The 18,097-nt window shown below is 41.3% G+C and overlaps 1 protein-coding gene across 8 annotated transcripts in view; it reads right to left on the bottom strand.

Moving 5' to 3' along the window:
* gphnb (gephyrin b) overlaps positions 1-18,097 on the bottom strand; it is a 114,858-nt gene that overhangs the window by 61,640 nt on the left and 35,121 nt on the right. For all 8 annotated transcript variants that reach the window (XM_072687285.1, XM_072687294.1, XM_072687314.1 and 5 more), the window contains exons 2-3: positions 11,447-11,525; positions 557-614 (exon numbers count right to left, since the gene is read on the bottom strand). In XM_072687285.1, the coding sequence (XP_072543386.1) occupies positions 557-614; positions 11,447-11,525 (137 nt within the window). The remainder of the gene's footprint in view (positions 1-556; positions 615-11,446; positions 11,526-18,097) is intronic.

Genomic DNA, 18,097 nt, shown 5'->3' with positions numbered 1-18,097 from the left:
AAGGGTATTAAAAAGAGTTTATTCTGCTTTTGTTGGAGTAACTGGCTCTACTATTCAACCAAGAATGCTATCTACTAGATTTTGGAGGATCACTGCTGTGAGGATTTGATGGCATTTAATGACAAGAGCATTAATAAGGTTAGATGATCACCACCCCACCGTCAACTCCAGAGAACACAGTTATACAGCTCAATGCTGGGCGACATATACCCCTCTAGTACACACCTGGCATTAGGCCTAGGTGCCAATAGGTTCACATTTGTGTGAGTCCTATTCTATTGGCAATACTTCTCTCCAGGGACTAGACAAGCTTTGTGTGTGTGTGTGTGTGTGTGTATTTGCACATGGGTACAACTTAAAGCAGTGTTTTCATTAGGAGGGGCGTCTATAAATATCTGGACAGTAGTGTAGCTAAAACAAAATGTTCTAAATAGAAAACAAGTTTATTTGGGCTTAAATTTAAACAAATAAAGCACTTCATGAGAAATGATGTGTGATACTACACAAAGTAATGTGATTACTACATGACATTATGCTATATTGTTTGTACACTCACCTTGATCTCATCGATTTCATCTGGGACAATTTTATAGGCAGAGATGGTTCCCCCTAGCCTGTAAAACAAAATCACAGCATACATGTAGAATTGTTTAGCTACACAGAAATGCTTCCACAACTCAGAACTTCGTAATGTCCTGGTTATGAAGTCTATGCACAGTTTTACACCCTGCCCCCCACTGCAACACCACCTTCTTCATAACACCTTTACATCGAAATGACAAGTTATGGTGAGGTAGTCTCTGTGTGTTCACCAGGGCCACTGCTAAAAATACATGGGCCCTAAGGTGATTTGGAGACATAGAGCTCCCATATTATTAAAAAAATACAATAATACTGTATATAATAAACAACTTTATACAGTAGACACTGAATCTGTATTTACTGCATGCTAGCAGGGCCCCCTGCTGGCCTGGGGGGCCCCTAAGTGACTGCTTATACTGCTTATATCCTAGAGGGCCAGATTTCTGCAGTCGTTTGCTTTTTCTGCTCAAGCACACCTGCTGCAACTCATTTACTGATTGCAATGTTAACTAGGTGTGTTTGAGCAGGAAAATCAGTACTCCTGCACTTGGTTCCCCACCTATGGCTTATAGCAAGATACAGCCTCAGTGTTCACATGTGCATGTGCATGTTTCCCACAGGCCAATGATCAAGCGTGTGTAGCGGTGCCCTCTAGTGGCCACATCACTCATCCAGACAGACAGAAGAGAGAAAGAGAGAGAAAGAGAGGGAAAACCGAAAAGAGTCAGAGAGTAAAGGAAGCACGTGGGGCGGAAGGTGAAGAGAAGCGCAGACAGGTCTTATGTAAGATTTTTTTTTTTTTTTTTGCCTGTGTGCTATTTTTAGGACACACCACATTTCCTTTCCACGACAGCAGCTGGAAAGTCTCCCCATGGGGGACAACAAAATACCACAGCACCCCAAATACCCCCAGAATACTCCAAAATAATCTAAATGATGAAGGGTGTACATGTTTGTGTTTTTTTTTGTTATTATAAAGAATGGCATTCTAATAAAACCACTACATACAGCAAGAGCAGAGTGCAGCTCTATCACACAGGACAACAGCTACATCTGTCCTAACCCTACAGTCTTAGTTGAGAAGAATAACTGAAGCATTCAGAGCGGGTTTGTTGTGAAATGCTCCGCTCTGAAGAAACTGAATTGTTCACAGTGGTGGTGAATGGAACCATGACATCAAAAGAGTTTAATGACTCTAAAAGCTCCTTCAGAGAAATGTATTACACCAAATTAGCTATGAATACACTGCTAAATACACTGAGACACTGTTTACCATAGTTTTAAGAAGATTTTACATTAGTTTTGGATAGAAAGTATAAAATATAAATAAAATATATAAAAAATATATTTGTGTTGTCGTCATTGTGGCCTCTGGTTCCTATCATCACCACCACCACTGTAATGAAATCAGAGTCAGTAAGTTGAACCACTTTACATCAACCCCCCCACTCTGAATCACTATGAACATCTCAACCACTGAATTATGCAGAAATTGGAGAAATTCCCCTTTAAATTCTCTTTTAAATCAAACTACGTATTCACTGTACAGTCTGAGAAGGAGAGCATTAGAAGGTTCTTTGGGATTGTTTTTGACTAAATTGAAATGGCAATGATGATTCAACACTGACATCATCTTATCAGTGTAGATCAATCTTTTCTGAGAAACATGAGAGACGAGGAATACGAAATAAGAGAGAGGTACTGGGAAAGCTTTATTGGCTGGATTCCTATGATAAAATGCCACATTCTATGGCAGTCACTGTAACACAGCCAAGTTCAGCAACAACAGTACCCAAGTACAGTAAATAAGAATTCACAAGGTGAAGGGCTTAGCTTTGCCCAACATTTAACTTTGCCCAATGCCCATGTTGCATTTTACCTCCTATTTACTAGAAGAGGCTTTGCTTTTAGCCAAAGGGGGTGATTATATAGAATGAAACTGCAGGTGTCTTCATGTGAAAGGTTTAAATCAGGGCAGAGCACCTACAGAAGAGAGAATGAATGCCCTTTAACATAGCGTTGCTAATTTTTTCAAAATCAAACAGTTATGATAACCAGCAAGAGATGTTGAATCTGAAATTTGTAGCTTTTACCCACATAGCAGACAAACATGGGTCCAATGTGGCCCAGTTAAGGCACTTACCTTTTTCTTTGCAACTTCTAAAACCTATCTGCGAAAATCAGGGCTAAAATCGTGTGGTGTGAACTCGGGATTAGCTGACGTGACAGAACTAGCAGTTGGTGTTCTCTTTCAAGTGTGTTAAGCTATCCAGTGACGCTGCGCAGATGGGCAGAGGTGGCTCAGCGGTTAGAGCACCGATAACAGGGTTGTGGGTTCGATTCCCGGGCTCGGCAAGCTGCCACTGTTGGGCCCTTGAGCAAGGCCCTTTACCCTCTCTGCTCCCCGGGCGCTGGAGTTGGCTTTACCCTCTCTGCTCCCCGGGCGCTGGAGTTGGCTGCCCACCGCTCTGGGTGTGTGTGTACTTACTGCCCCTAGTTCACTAGTGTGTGTGTGCGTGTTCACTACCACAGATGGGTTAAATGCGGAGGACACATTTCGCTGTACATAGTACAGTGACAAATATGTGCACCTTTACCTGTGTTTGAAAAGATGTGGTGGAGCTTAATGTGACCTATAGGGAGTACATGCTACCTTTCACCCTCTGGTAGCAATATTTAATGGGAAGCCCTATCGCTCATATTCCAACCTTCACCGAAGGAGAAGAAGAAAGGTGGAACTAAAGCTATAGCTCCACCCAACTTGAAGCTTTACCTGAAAGGACAGAACAATCAGAACAAAAGAAATATAGACACAAACAGGCAATATGCTAAATGCTAGCAAAAGCCTAACATGACAGAAATATTGCATGTGAATGAATTAAGATGTAGCAGTTATTGCTGAAATGCTTGCATGGGGATCTTTGTATCTGTCAGAGAAACCTGAATCAGGCGAACCTTGGTCACAATAAGAACTTTATATCTAGATTACTTTAATCCCCTCTCTTGTCTCTACACATATATTATAATGACATTTAAGCAAAAACCAGAGGAAGAAAGTCTGTTAGCAGCTGATACTGAAGTTTGTCATCTGGTTAGATTTAATGAATTATTGAATTTCAACTACAGGTAGGTCTTTATACATCGTGATTATGATCTTTGAGTTTCACTTAGCTTAAACTGCACTGTTCATATTTTCAAAAATGTCAGAGTGACATTTAATAGGCCTTAAATAGGCCTATTTTTATTAATCTGGTCAAGGGCACTTTTGTTCTCAACCATGTATTGGCAATAAATTGAATATAATAGAATATGAATAGAAAATATTGTCACTACACTGCATAAACTGTATGTATGTATGTATGTATGTTTATTAGGATATCCACCAACAGAAAACTGCGAAAATTTGGTAATTCCATCTTTATTCAACAAACACAGACAAAAGGTTTCCTGTCATCTCAGCCAGTAAAAAAGGAACCTGACATATTATATACCTGGTATATTCAAAATGCAAAATGTCGCCCTAGTGATTGAAGCATGTTTTATGTGCTCATGCTATCTGGGAGACTATTCTCACTTGAATGGCCCATACCAGCACAATTACGCAATGGAATTAAGTCAGCATGTATAATAAAACATCACACACAATGGCCGGCTCTTGTCTGTTCCTACTCCAAACATTACAATGGATTAAATATTTAGTAATTTCATGATCAGGTATCCACTTTCGGCTGAATGTTGTTAAATTCTGTACTGTGCTGACATCCTGATTTTTTTGCTTATTATCTCGTAGCATAAAATAATGCAAAAGACTTGCTGTTACTATCCCGCCAATTACAGCCAACACGTAGATGAGGGATGTGGTCTTGAGTTGGGCTAATCACATCAATTAATTTGGGTTCATCAGATGGAATCCTTCCTTCCTTGGTGTTTAAAAGATAAACCCATGACACATACAGGGGGCTCACCGGTGACATTTGGCACTTGGTGATCTTATTGCCCAGCTGATATCACACCCTTTGAGCCAGAGCCAAAAGGAGTAGCCTTGAAGAGTGACCTGAGTGCTTGTCGGAGGGCCTTTCCCAGAACTCCCATTCTTTTCAACAACCTGATGAGCGATAAGGCTATAAAGCCTCTGCTGCTGACCTCCTTTGGGTTCGGTTGCGTTATCTGAACCCATTGTGCTACTTCTTACACGAGGTCTGAATATTTCAGCTTCTTTTTTCACAGGCCTCCCCAGCTGTGCTTTCCCATGTACAGGACAGCCACACTTTCCATATTCAGACAAGAATAGATTCTACTACCTATAGGTCAGTGTCAATGTGGTTTAGGGAGAGTGAATTTCTTTTAAAATCTCCTAAACTTAATGGAACAGTCGCTGTTGACTGCCGATCACTTATTACCCTTTTTTTAGAGGAGAAGGTGTAAAGGACTGCTTGAGCATAATACTTATTTAATCCTAAATGTAAGCAAAACTGACCACCATGTAGCCCTTTTTGGTTTAATTCCAGTCTTAATGCTGATGTAACATCCAGGCTATGACATTTCTGTTCAGGCTACCCAAGGTAATTCAGGGAAATAGTTCCTGTACAAACCGAATAGAAATATAAGTTACAAATTACACTACCAGACCTCTTTGGGTAAAACTATTATCTGATTAGGGAGCTTGTTAGCCTAGCATCTCCCATTCTTAACTACATAATATATCAAACATGTCTTAGCTGATCGACTGCATCTGGAGTCAAATCCTGAATTAAAAAATATATTTAATGATTGTTTTGCTGAATTTGTCTTTTAAAGATTTTTCCATATTTGGGTTTGCACTCATTTCATCAGTCATTTCATCAGACAACAGTCTAAGAACAGTGGCTAAGTATGTCCTGTCCTCACGAAGAGCCTTATTTTGTTTGTGATTCATTCCTATTTTCCCTCTCTCTCTGATTTTGACTTCTGTTTTGTTGCTTTCTCAGTTCGAATGACGGGATGCTGAGCACAAATAACTTGGGTTGGTTCCCCTCGTTTCCAAGGCAACCACTTCAGATTGAAGCTGGTGGTTGCAGGGGGTGTATGCATATGTTTGTTTGCCTGTGTGTGTGTATATGAATGTGTGTGTGTGCGCGTGTATTTGGGAAGCTGCTGCGTTCTCTGTTTTGTTAAGTGTGTGCATCAGTGGCAGGAGGGTGGGCTGCTTTTCTATTTTGAGTACAATGGGTTTCTGTGAGTGCGAGTAATACTGTGTTCCGTGAACAGATGCTGGATTTGGGCACCTCGTGAATGCATGAGTACACACAGTACCCACACCAAGACGATGATCTGGATCCCTACTACTCACTGCCTTCTTCAGATCTGCTGAACTAGCTTTGAGCCTTTCTGAGATATCAAGGTTATGGGACGTGCACATACACATGAAAGCAACATTTACACGTGACTTTGGATTCTAAAAGTAATATTTTGGTGATAAATTGAATGTAGGTCAGACTAGTGCTGGGAGATGTGACCTCAAATCAGTATCATGATTAATTGAACTTTTTACCTTGATTATAATTAATGAACAATTACATAAGCTGCTTGAGTCGCTCAGTTGGCTCATTGTTTGAGTTTTCCTCCATGTTGCAGACTGGAAGGGCCGGAGTCATGTGAATACACACGTAGTAGTGTGCATACACAGTGGGGGAAGGTTAAGACCAACAGAATTTAAAACAAAATCCCATAATTGACATGGGTCAACACAATATTATGTCAATTAGATTTTATAAATGTCGGGTTCCGATTCATTTTTGATGACCTGCCCACCCCTAGGTCAGACTTATGACAAAGCAGTGTTACTTCACAATAACAATAAGCTTTTCCCAGCAGATAACACTGTTAATGCCATGTTATTACAACAGGGCTTTTGTACCAATCTTGAGAGTCATTAATACAAGATATAGTATGTACGCACATGATGTCCCAGGTGTGGGAGTCACTGCAGCTAGGCCCACTGAGTGGTAAAAATACAAACTGAGTGGCAGCGTTAGGGTTTAGTGTGAATGCCACTTACACAAAAATGAGAAAGAGCTGTTGTGCGACTGACTGTACAGACAGATTCAGCAGGACTTCTAAGCTGTCCTTTTACAGACTGCTGAAAGCTAAGAAAAAGAGAAATGAATGGATTTCTGCAATTTGCAGAAACAACCGACATCCAAGCAAAGAAAGGGGGAAAATGACCAAGCCCACTGTAGTTGTGAATTCAGCAACATGCTAAGTTCAAGTAAGAGGCAAAGCAAGCAAACCTACTAAACATGCCTGAAACATTCCTGAAAACAGTTAAAAGCCCCTAAGACCATTCACTCAACTTTGTGCTCTCGGATATGAGGTTTTAAAACCTCAAAACGGGTGTGATTGAAATCTGAGTTGGCTGAACTTCCTTGGCTATACATCGCTGTCCATGAACCATTGGTTCTTTAGTAATTTGGATGAATTGCTGTCGAGCCCAACTGCCTTTAACTTGAGCAGATCATTTGGTTAATTTTCCCCAATAAACAAGTACGTAATAAAATACTGATACATCGTGTACTGAAAATATTTACATTTTGCCAAACTACATGCTTCTCACACTGTTGATAATAGTAAACCTAGTGCTTTACTTTCCCTCATTGAGTTGAGCTCTACAGCTTTTTGGAAGCTGAAAAACAGGAAAAAAACTCAAAATTCATCATATTTGGCATTACCCACATCTGTTTACCTGCTGATCGAATTCACATTATCCACCACCAAGTTATCTGTCTGGGAACGGAGAGAATAAAGGAACTTGTTCAAGGGCCCAACAGAGGCAGCTTAGCGCACCTGGGTATTGAACTGTGAGTAAATATAGGGTGAATTGCTCTAATGTGGGACAGATCATTCCAGAGAATAAAGTTCCACTGCTCCCCTCCAGCCCCTCTAGCACATGCCTAGCATTGGACATGGTGCCAAAAGGTTCCTGCTTATCTGCTCCAGAGAATCCTATTCTATTGGCAGTACTTTTCTACAAGGACCAGACAAGCTATGTGTGTGCATTTGCACATCTGTGTCATCAAAGGGTGCAACTTAAAGCAGTTGAGTGCATTCAATAATAGGGGTGTCCACAGACATTTGGACATATAGTGTATCTCCAAAATGGTAACTTAATAGAAGAAGGTAAAAACAACAACATTGGAGATACGAGTTTTTTTTTTTACCACATTCCACCTTATTCCACTTTGCTACGAAATATGGATGCCTTAAAGTGAGCGCATTTCCATGGATGAATTGTTAAGCATGTGGCTGAGAAGAAGTTAGAAATAAAGCAGTGACCTCTGCTATGTCTTTTTTATCAACTAGGCTAACTATACTAGACGATGTGAGCTCCAGAAACAGATATTTCTCGGACATTTCTATTACAGGTTCACATTCATCCACGGAGGAGAAAATGCTATGTGTAGAAGACATGAGTCTTCGTCCACACTTTGGTTAGCTTTAGCTTATCTGAAGAGGCAGCCTCTGCTACGTATCCAGTATAATTCCTTACTGGTTTTCCCTTGTATTGGTCTTCTAATTTGAGCCTCCTAACTGTAATTCAGTTAGTGACTGAAGTGTTTACTTTTGTGCCACATTTACTTTCTTGACACACATTTCTGTTCATTAATGTATAACCCACCAGCTCACACACACACACACACACACACACACACACACTCTTCTCAAACTGTGTGGTGTTGTTCAGTAATCTCTAATAGACTTGTTAATGTGGTTTCTGTATCTACAAACATGGACTAGAAGAACATTTAGAATATCTAAAAACAGTAGATGCACTTCTGAGGATTGACACAATCAAGGTAAATGAAGTGCATTTCATAATGTAAAACTAGTCCAAAGTCCAAGACTAGGTTAAAAGCATGTCCAAACCTCTTAACTCCTCCTATTTTGTTCTGTTGCAAATCTGTTCATTCCCAGCCCACGTCTGCTGCCTGTCTGCACCTCACACACACAGACACAGCGCACTGGGCCAGCCTAAAGCCTCCATCACACCATCAATAAAACAGAGGAGAGAAAGAGGGAGGGAAGGGAACAAGAAACAAAATCTAGAGAGAGTACAGCAGAGGGAGTAACCACAACGCAGTCAGTTTGAGGGAGATGAGAGAGTGAGTGAGAGAGAGAGAGAGAGAGAGAGAGAGAGAGAGAGAGAGAGAGAGCAGTGAGAAATCTCTCTTGTCCCTTCTCACTCTCTTTCTCTCTTTCCTTTCTCTCTCTTTTTCTTCTATCTCACTAGCTCACTCCCCCTTTCTCTTGTCCCCTCTGTCTTTCTTTCTTACTTTCTCTCTCTCTGGCCCAGATGTGGCCCAGATGTGCCAGTTTGGACTCCCCATGCCTCAGCTTCGTAATTAGACCCATCTGCTATGGTGATGTCATTAATAATGCAGGGTCTTTGTACTGAGTGGAAGATTTCGGCACATAGAGACAGAGCAGGACAGGGGAACCCTCACTCCATTCACATGCACTCTACACAAGGGGTGGGCAAACTGACCTTAAGTGTTAGATGTCATCATACTCATGATGAATTACATCTGGATGCCCTGAGTAAATGGTGGAGCAGCTGCTCCAAAAGCCTAATTTAGATTTAGACCAATTCTAAAAAGTCTGTAAACAACAATAACCAGTCTGCATCCACTGCCCAAACTGCACAGTAACAAGCAGCTGATTGGATGGCAGCACATTCTGCCATTATATTGCATTCATTCATTTTTAATGTCCCTAAAACGTTTTAACAGTTTGGACTATAAAAAAAGATGGATACAGAAACTCTAATCGTGACAACTGCACAGTGGATGTCTAATCTGGTACTCATTCATATTGTTTTGTTCAGATTCAAAATTGTTTACCGCGATGGTCACAGGAAGCAGATGTCTAACATGTTTAAAGCCTCAAGTAGGTATTGCAATAACGCAAATACGTTTGTCATGCATATCAGTGCCTAATTTATTCCTCAACTATTTTTTAGTGCTGACAACTTATAAAACAGATGTTCCAAACCTGAAGACATAGAAGGACAAAAACATGATCCTCAACACACTCCTTTGACCTCGCTTACACATGGTCCAAACTTTCGAATAAATTGGACAGCTAGTGTATTTGCTCATACACCAATCAGCCATAACATCAGTACACAGATTATCTTCATCTACAGTGGCGACTTTCAATGGATACTGGTGTGGATATATTAGGCAGCAGGCAGACAGTCCGTTCATGAATGTCACGTGTTAAAAGTAGAAAAAATGGGCAAGCATAAGAATCTGAGCCACTTCGACAAGGGCCAAAGTGATTGTGATGGCTAGACAACTGGGTCAGAACATCTCCAAAACACCAGGCAGGTCTTGTGGGATTTTTCTGGTATGCATTTGTCAGTACTTACCAAAAGTGGTCCAAGAAAGGACAAACGGTGAACCAGTGTCAGGGTCATAAGCCTCATTGGTGCTCATGAAGGGCCCACTTCACAACTTACAGGATGCTCCCACGGGGGACCTACTCAGTATAGGGCAGGTGATACTAATGTTATGGCTGATTAGTAGATACAGCAGTGCTTGCATTCATATTGCGACTAGTTACACATCTGTGTTACATTTATGTGTAATAGGTTTATTGTACACACACTGTTCTCTTATGTGCACACATGGCCTTGCTTTTTTAGACACACTGTAAAACCCATAGTGTCACACACTTACACAGCCCTGGGAGGGCAGGATAACCGTGGCAATGTGACTCGACAGGTGTCTATGTGGATGTGTGTGTGCGTTTGTGCATGTGATGCTACTGAGTTCAGACAGTGAGTCATGATAATGTACGTATCCATCATGGTTTGGATAAAAAAACATGACGAGCATATGAAAGTACAGTCTACTGCTTTAGCCCCAAGAGCGGATATTAGCATTATTAGCATGGCATCTGACACAGCCTGTGTGTCCTGTGTCACACACACACCCATGGTATGAAGCTAATGAGCTACTGTCTAACAGTGACACTGGAGTATTAGATACAGCATGGTGGCTTAATAAAGAGACAAGGCTGTGACGCAGTAATATGACAGTTGAAATGGGTACAAAAGAGGCTAAAAACAAAAAGCTGTGCTTGCTCTGAGTTTTCATATTATATCTGACTTGTCTGAGATTGTGAGAGTTTTTGCTTGTTGACCCTTTACTATATAACTTAATTAATGCATGCTTACGCTTTTTCTGCCATAATTACATTTTTCTCATCACATGATGCTACCAGCGTTGAATGCCATGGCCTAAGCCTCCTCCAAGCCATGTGACACAAATAACCCCTTGAACAGTTGCTTATGTAACAACATTGGGGCTCAATGCGTTTGGAACATGCTAATTCAGAATTTTGTTACATCAGCTAACAGACACTCTCACTGCCTAGCATTGCGCTAAGTGATGAAGGAGAGTGAGGGTCATCCTACCCACCCAGAGAGAGTGAGGCATGGGAATGGAATCTACAATCTCCTGATGATAGTTCTCCAACTCATCCCAAGGGTATTAGATGAACCTCCACCACTCCAGAGATTGAGGTCCCACTGCTCCACAGTCTGTGGACTATATCCCTCTAAAGTCTTAGGCACTTGTGTAGATGTTCCAGAGTGTCCCGTGGTCAGTGTTTGTCTATGGATATTATTCAAGCTGAACCAATGTATGTGCTCTATGTAGCTACCTTCCTGTCATTGGCAGAGCTGTCTGAAAACGTCGGAACATACAGTGTAGCTGCTTTATGTTAGCAAAGCCACTTGCAGGTTCATTACATTTTCAAAAGAAGACGAGGTGCCCTCAGTTAACTAGTGTATTTTAGAGTGTGGGTGTGTGTTTTGACTTACAGTGAAGGGTCGTGCACTAGGTCTTTGAGGTTGATGCCACTGCGATCCTCAGCAAGGTTACGAAAACAGCTGTCACTCACTGTTAAACAAGAAAGACAGAACACGTATGCATGTAAATAACAGTAAAAATGGCATTTCAAGACACTAAACGATGATCCTTGGAATGAATGATGGTGGTAGAGAGGCCTAGAGCAGTGAAGGACTAGAGCCAGACCAGTTGGTGTCAGTGAAAATGATACCACTGACCATTTCTGACCTTATTGGCCACCAAGATTTGCAGTAGTGATTAGAGGTGGGCATCAAAATTCAGAATGTCTGTAGTGATGGTAGAAATTTTCGACTCAGATACAGATACATACTACAGATACAGCTCTTTCCTGGTAAGAAACACAGACAGAAGGCTGGCAGTTTGATCTTTAGGTCTGTGTTTTCACAGGGGAAGGATCAGAACTAGATTTTTTTCTTTCATTTCTACTAATAAATGTAGCACCACTAGAGTAGCATTATATATCATTAAAACAGCAGCTATGTGAGTAAACCCATTCAAAGTACTGGAAGAGTAATAGAAAGTTCATTCATTCATGCATCTTCTTATCCACTTATTTCTGGTCAGTGTCTGAGCCTACCCACAGAGTTTTCATCTGGACAGTCCACAGAGGATTTATTTAGAACAGTTCTTCAGACATGTGGTCTTTCACACAAACATTCACACACACACACACACACACACACACACACACACACATCTGTAGGTGCACTGTCCAATGACAAATGATGGTAGAGCAGGTGTCAACCACATGAGACTAGGAGTGGATAAGACTAGGAGTGGGCAAAACTGAGGCCAGAAGTGTGAAAAACCAAGGCCAGGGATGGGTGAGACTCAAAGCCAAGAGTAGGCAAGACCGTGTCAAGACCGCACCCAGGAGTGGGCGAGATTGTGTCAACAAGAAGGTCAAGAGTGAGTGAGACCAAGTCAATACTGAGGTCAGACATGGGCAAATCTGAATCAAGATTAAGAGCGGTAGTGGGCGAGATTGAGTCAAGACAGAGACCAGGAGTGGGCAAGACTGAGTCAAGACCAGGATCGGGAGTGGGTGAGATCGAGTCAAGACAGAGAGCAGGAGTGAGCAAGACTGAGTGAAGACTAAGAGCAGGAGTGGGTGAGATTGAGTCAAGACTAAGACCACAAATGGGCGAGAATTAGTCAAGACTAAAAGCAGGAGTGGGCAAGATAGAGTCAAGACAGAGATCAGAAGTGGGCAAGACTTAGTGAATACTGAGGCCAAGAGTGGGTGAGACCAAGTCAATATCAACGACAGGAGTGGGCAAGACTGAGTCAAGACAGAGACCAGGAGTGGGCAAGACTGAGTCAAGCCTAAGACCACAAATGAGCGATACTGAGTCAAGACTAACACCATGAATGGATGATATCAATGATCTCAAGAGGCTTATTTTTTTACATTAGACAAACTTACTTAAGCTTATTTGTCCATCAACAGCATATAATAGGCTGTTTTATTCCATGCCTGTTTTATACCAGAAACCACACAAGATGGAGGTGGAGGCTCTGTGCTTTGTAGTTTACTCCAGCAGCTTACGAGTGACACGCTGAGGCAGTATAGTTTCCACATCCTTCTAAAGGCAAGTTGCACAGAAATTCATAAACGTGCCATTGCTGCAGAGAGTCTTCTCTCAGTTTATATTGTGCTTCACTTTACACAGTTGTGCTCCCATGACATAAAAAAGGCAAATGAGAAGCTCTGCACTCATCTGGTCTTGAGTAAATATCTGAGTCCTCACTATTCTGAGACGAGACCATGACTATTGATTTACAGACCGAACTCGAGGACTGCAGCACTAGTAGTCTCTTTACTTTCTTACTCATGCAAGTAACTATTTAAAGTATTTTTACTTTTACTCTACCCACCTCTGCCCACAGGCTCCCGTGGAGGTTTAAATCTGTTGATTATGTTGCCATGACATCACACATAACTTCCTTACTCATCAACCCACTCGTCAATCACTTGACGAATGGTGTGGGGTCCTGCATTGTCTTGTTGGCAGATCAAAAAAGAGAAAGATTCCTCAGATACATTCAGTGCAGGTCTGTGTATGTCATATAAAGACCTGAGCAATACTCTTTAGCTGCCAGGGTATAAATATTGAATAATACTGAGGGGCAGCTGGTAAAAGTGAGATAACAGGGTATTCACTTACCACCACTGCAATAATGCTAATTTCACCTAGCATGTTCATTGGTTTTATCTCAATGTTATGCTAGCTTCAAGCTAAAGGTGCTGCACATTAACCATTTTCATGGAAATTATACAGATCCTTCAGGCTGCGTCATTCAGCCAATCAAATCATATACACTACAGTACACACCCTCCTCCGGGAGCACTAACCCCAGCAGGGCTTCAGTGTGAGAGCAGGGCTGGGTGAGTGTGTGTCAGAGAGACAGAGCAACACTTAGTTATAATGCATGATATTGCAATATGGATGCTTCTACTCCTTCCTCTGCTTCTACTCTCTCCCTCCATCATTCCTCTCTCTCTACTCTTATTTCAGTTCAACAGACTTCTGACAACTTAGTTTATAACAAAATATAAACACCAGAGCTAACATTATTTACAGGGTTATTATTTTATCAAGTCAAGTGGCTTTTATTGTCGAAATGAGGTTCCTTCAGGACCTCCATAGCGCGACACAGAGCAACTCAACACTACACAAGACAATATGCAAACAAATGCATGTCAAAGCAGGAACAGTACAATAAATATGATAAATACAACACAATAGCCAGACAGGACAGTGCAGCACTGACACAGCACTCAATACTGAAAGTGTAAAGACCACGCTCTACACAGCATTTCTGGACAAGCTAAGAGATACACGACGGACACTGGAAGTGACAGAAGCATGTGGACTGACCCAGCAGACAGTAAAACGTTAACTCGTAGCGTTACAGCAATGTTCTAAAAATGTGTGAAGTGATAATGGTTCTTATACACCACTCACAGTTAGTTAGTTAATAATATTAGTGAAACATCAGAAGTAATTTCCTCAATACTAAAAATACATTAAAAACATTAATCAAACATTTATAATTAATACATAATGTCATCGTTTTCAGATGGGTAATTAATCTTTAATGACTGTGTTCAATTAAATTAAATACAATTAAAAAGAAATTAAATTAAAACATCTTTGCTTAACACATTTGCTTAAAATATATAACATTTTCTGAAATTACACTGATAAAAAAAAGTTCACATAATAAACCTTCATATTTTTGGAAATATGAAAAAATTAATAAACATAAATTAAAAAAAGTTAAATAATTTTTATGAACGTCCAAAAAATACATAAGAGCTAAAAGTTGTAATGTTCATACATAACATAAAATTCTAGCTGGGGATGCAGTAGAGTAATATTACAATGTTACAACTTTACACAAACCTGGGTTATGCAGCATTACGTAGTTGTCGCAAGCGCTGTTCTGCACACTTCACCAGAGTCGTTTAGTGCAGTTAGCATTGTGCCGGGCCAGAGTACTACCGTGCCGGGCCGTGCTACTCTCCCTATTACAGGTCAGTGAAGCATCAACATGAGTTTAACTTTAATACAGTATGTAGCAGCAATGTTTCTTGATAAAGTGTGCAAGGAGGTACCGGGTGGGGTGCATTAAATTAAGATGTGTGTGTGTGGTGTGTGGGGTTCAGTTCAGTCCCTATGTAATGAAGAGTCTAAAGGGCTTTTGCTTGAGTGTGGTGTGTGGGGGTCAGGTCAGTTCGGTTCACCGCTTGTGTGTCGAGGAGTCTGGCAATCAAGTACCTTCTGCCAGACAGCATCACTCAGAAGAGTCTGTGTGAGGGATGGGTGGGGCCGTAATGCAGTGTGTGGTGTAAATGTCCATCAATGAAAGAAAGGGGATTAAAAAAGTTGAAGGAACCTCCCCTCTCTCTCTCTCTCTCTCTCTCTCTCTCTCTCTCTCTCTCTCTTTCTTTCTCCTTCTTCTCTCCTTTCGCTTTCTGAAGTAACATTCTTCTACTTCTCTCCCTTTTTTTCCTTTACCCTCCTTTCTCCCTCACTCTCTACACTCTCGCACCTTTCTTTCTCTCCTTCCTTGGTCTCTCCCTCCTATTTTGTCTCTCTCTTCCTCTGTTAACCCCAGGCTAAAAATATCCCGCGCTCCCTGCTCTCCCTTTAAGAAGGCAAGGAACGCCATGAACCAATCACCATGCCCCTCATACAATCGCTATGTGTGTGTGCACACGGGGGGACTCCTAACAGTGTTCCTCTGAACAGCAGTAGTAATTGTGCAGAAGAATAGCGTGGGAGTGCAGGAAAGATGGAGTGTGAGGGGGGTTATAAAAATGAGTGCGGCACTGGAGAGAGAGAGAGAGAGACTGAGAGAGAGACACAGAGAGAGAGAGAGAAAAAGTGTGTGTGTGTGTGTGCATGCGCCAGAAACATTCTTCAAAGGAATATTAATGTCGTCCTGTGCAGGAGCGTGGCGCATGTCAGAAGATGGAGAAGAAGAGCAGAATAGATGAGTAGATGAATGCAGTCGTGCTGTGCAGTCCGTCGTTCAGCAGCTGTGGATTCCCCCTGCTGTCTTCTGCTGAATAAATACCTCTCAATTAACTCCGTTGATGGGACTACACTCACACACACAGGCCAAGACCCCTTTGGTTTCTTTCTCCCTCCAATAACTGCCCCCACATGTAGAGCATTTACATACAATCATGGCCGGTTTCAGCTACCCTATTAAAGAGCCCAGATACCACATTGTGGTCTACTCACACTATACAAAAGTACAAAAGTATTGGGACACCTGCTTGTTTATTGTTTCTTCCGAAATCCAGGGTATTGAAGGCGCTGTATATGATTTCAATCCGGTACACTTTTTAGTAAATGTTTCCTTATGGCTCGCTAGCTTTTTGCTCTGTCCAGCGTTCATATACAGCCCTAGCTCTGGAAACAAATAAAGCCACTTGGACCAAAAAACACAACAATTAGCACTCAACTATTTCAGCCAATCAGCAAAATGGGCGGTTATGCACGTGCACAGGACAGAGGAAAAAAGAGTTTAAATAAGAGCATTAGTGAGGTCAGGATGTTGGATGATCACCACCCCAATTCATCCCCAAATCACCAGCTCATCCCAAAAATATTGAATGGAGTACCATCCTTCTTTCCAGAGAACACAGTTCCACTGCTCCACAGCTCAATGCTAGGGGGCGTTATACCCATCTAGCCTACGAATGCCATTAGGCATGTTTCCAATAGGTTCCTGTTGATTGGCTCCAGAGAGTCCTACTGGCAATACTTCTCTGCAGGGACTAGACAAGCTGTGTGTGTGTGTGCATTTGCACATCTGTGTCAGCAACAGGTTCTTTTTAAAGTAGCTGAATGCATTCATCAGAAGGGGGGTCCAGAAAATGTGGTTAATATTACCATGTTCTTTAGAAATGAAGAGACAGGTATATGTAAATGGGACAGTGGAACAGGTCGTATTCAACGTTTCTAAGTTCAGCCATGTAACTCGTCTGTTGCGTTCTCTTCACTGGCTTCCTGTAGCTGCACGCATCAGATTCACAACCCTAATGCTGGCCTATAAAGCCAAAGCCAAGAATGGACCAGCCCCTCTGTACTTGAAGACAAGCATCCAGGCTTTTTTCTGTCCTGGCACCGAAGTGGTGGAACAAACTTCCCCTGGGTGTCCGAACAGTTGCTCGAGTCGCTCGCTGTTTTCAAACGCAGACTGAAGACCCACCTCTTCCGAGAATACTTCGGCGAAGTCTAGAGTATTATGGTCTCCATATTGACTTGTGTTTAGTAGAGTCTAAACTTAGAGGTATCTTTACATTTTTGTCTTTTTCTAGCTGAGGTTATTCTTGGGTAAACAGTGAAGCACTTTTGCTAAATGCCGTAAATGTAAATAAGCTCTGTTCTGATTTGCTGGACTAGATTTTTTTATTTAAAATGCAGTGTGTGCTGAAACTTCCTAATATCTTTAGAGTGAATGGGCAGGACTTCACAGCTAAAACTAAACTGAACGAGTGTAAATGGGTATGAACACGCACATTCAGTTTCAGTTTCAGTATATAAAGTGTAGCGTGAACAGTACTGATATTGAAACGTATGCTTACATAAGTTTAAATAAGTAAGGAAGTTTTTTACATGAGAACATTGAACTAAGAACTATGGGGACCAATCAACTGCCAAATTAAGATCTGTAATTAAGTAGGCCCTTAAATATATTGTACCAATCAAAGTTAAGCAGATGCACAACTACAATGGACCATGTGACAAAAAGATATCGTGAGAACTCTTTTTTAAAATGTTTAGGATTTAGAGTTTTGATTCCAATATCAAGATTCAATGTAATTCATAATGTGGACAAATGTGTTGATTCAACAGTTCTCAAGCGCCGCCCCTTTATACACACATCTTACTCTGATAGGCTGCTCCCAGGGGCCTAGTTCTGGTCATTGACAGTAGTTCATGGTAAGGATTTCGGGGGGCGTTTCACATTTGCATACATTTTAGAAATTGTACTGAAAGTATTATACACCCACAATAAATATGGCTACATTCATATTACAAGCATCAAGATGTTGAGCATAATGTGTTTGAACATTAAAT

This window comes from Salminus brasiliensis, chromosome 1, assembly GCF_030463535.1.
Source record: "Salminus brasiliensis chromosome 1, fSalBra1.hap2, whole genome shotgun sequence".
Classification (NCBI taxonomy): Eukaryota; Metazoa; Chordata; class Actinopteri; order Characiformes; family Bryconidae; genus Salminus; species Salminus brasiliensis.
This window is presented reverse-complemented; position numbering and strand designations above follow the sequence as displayed.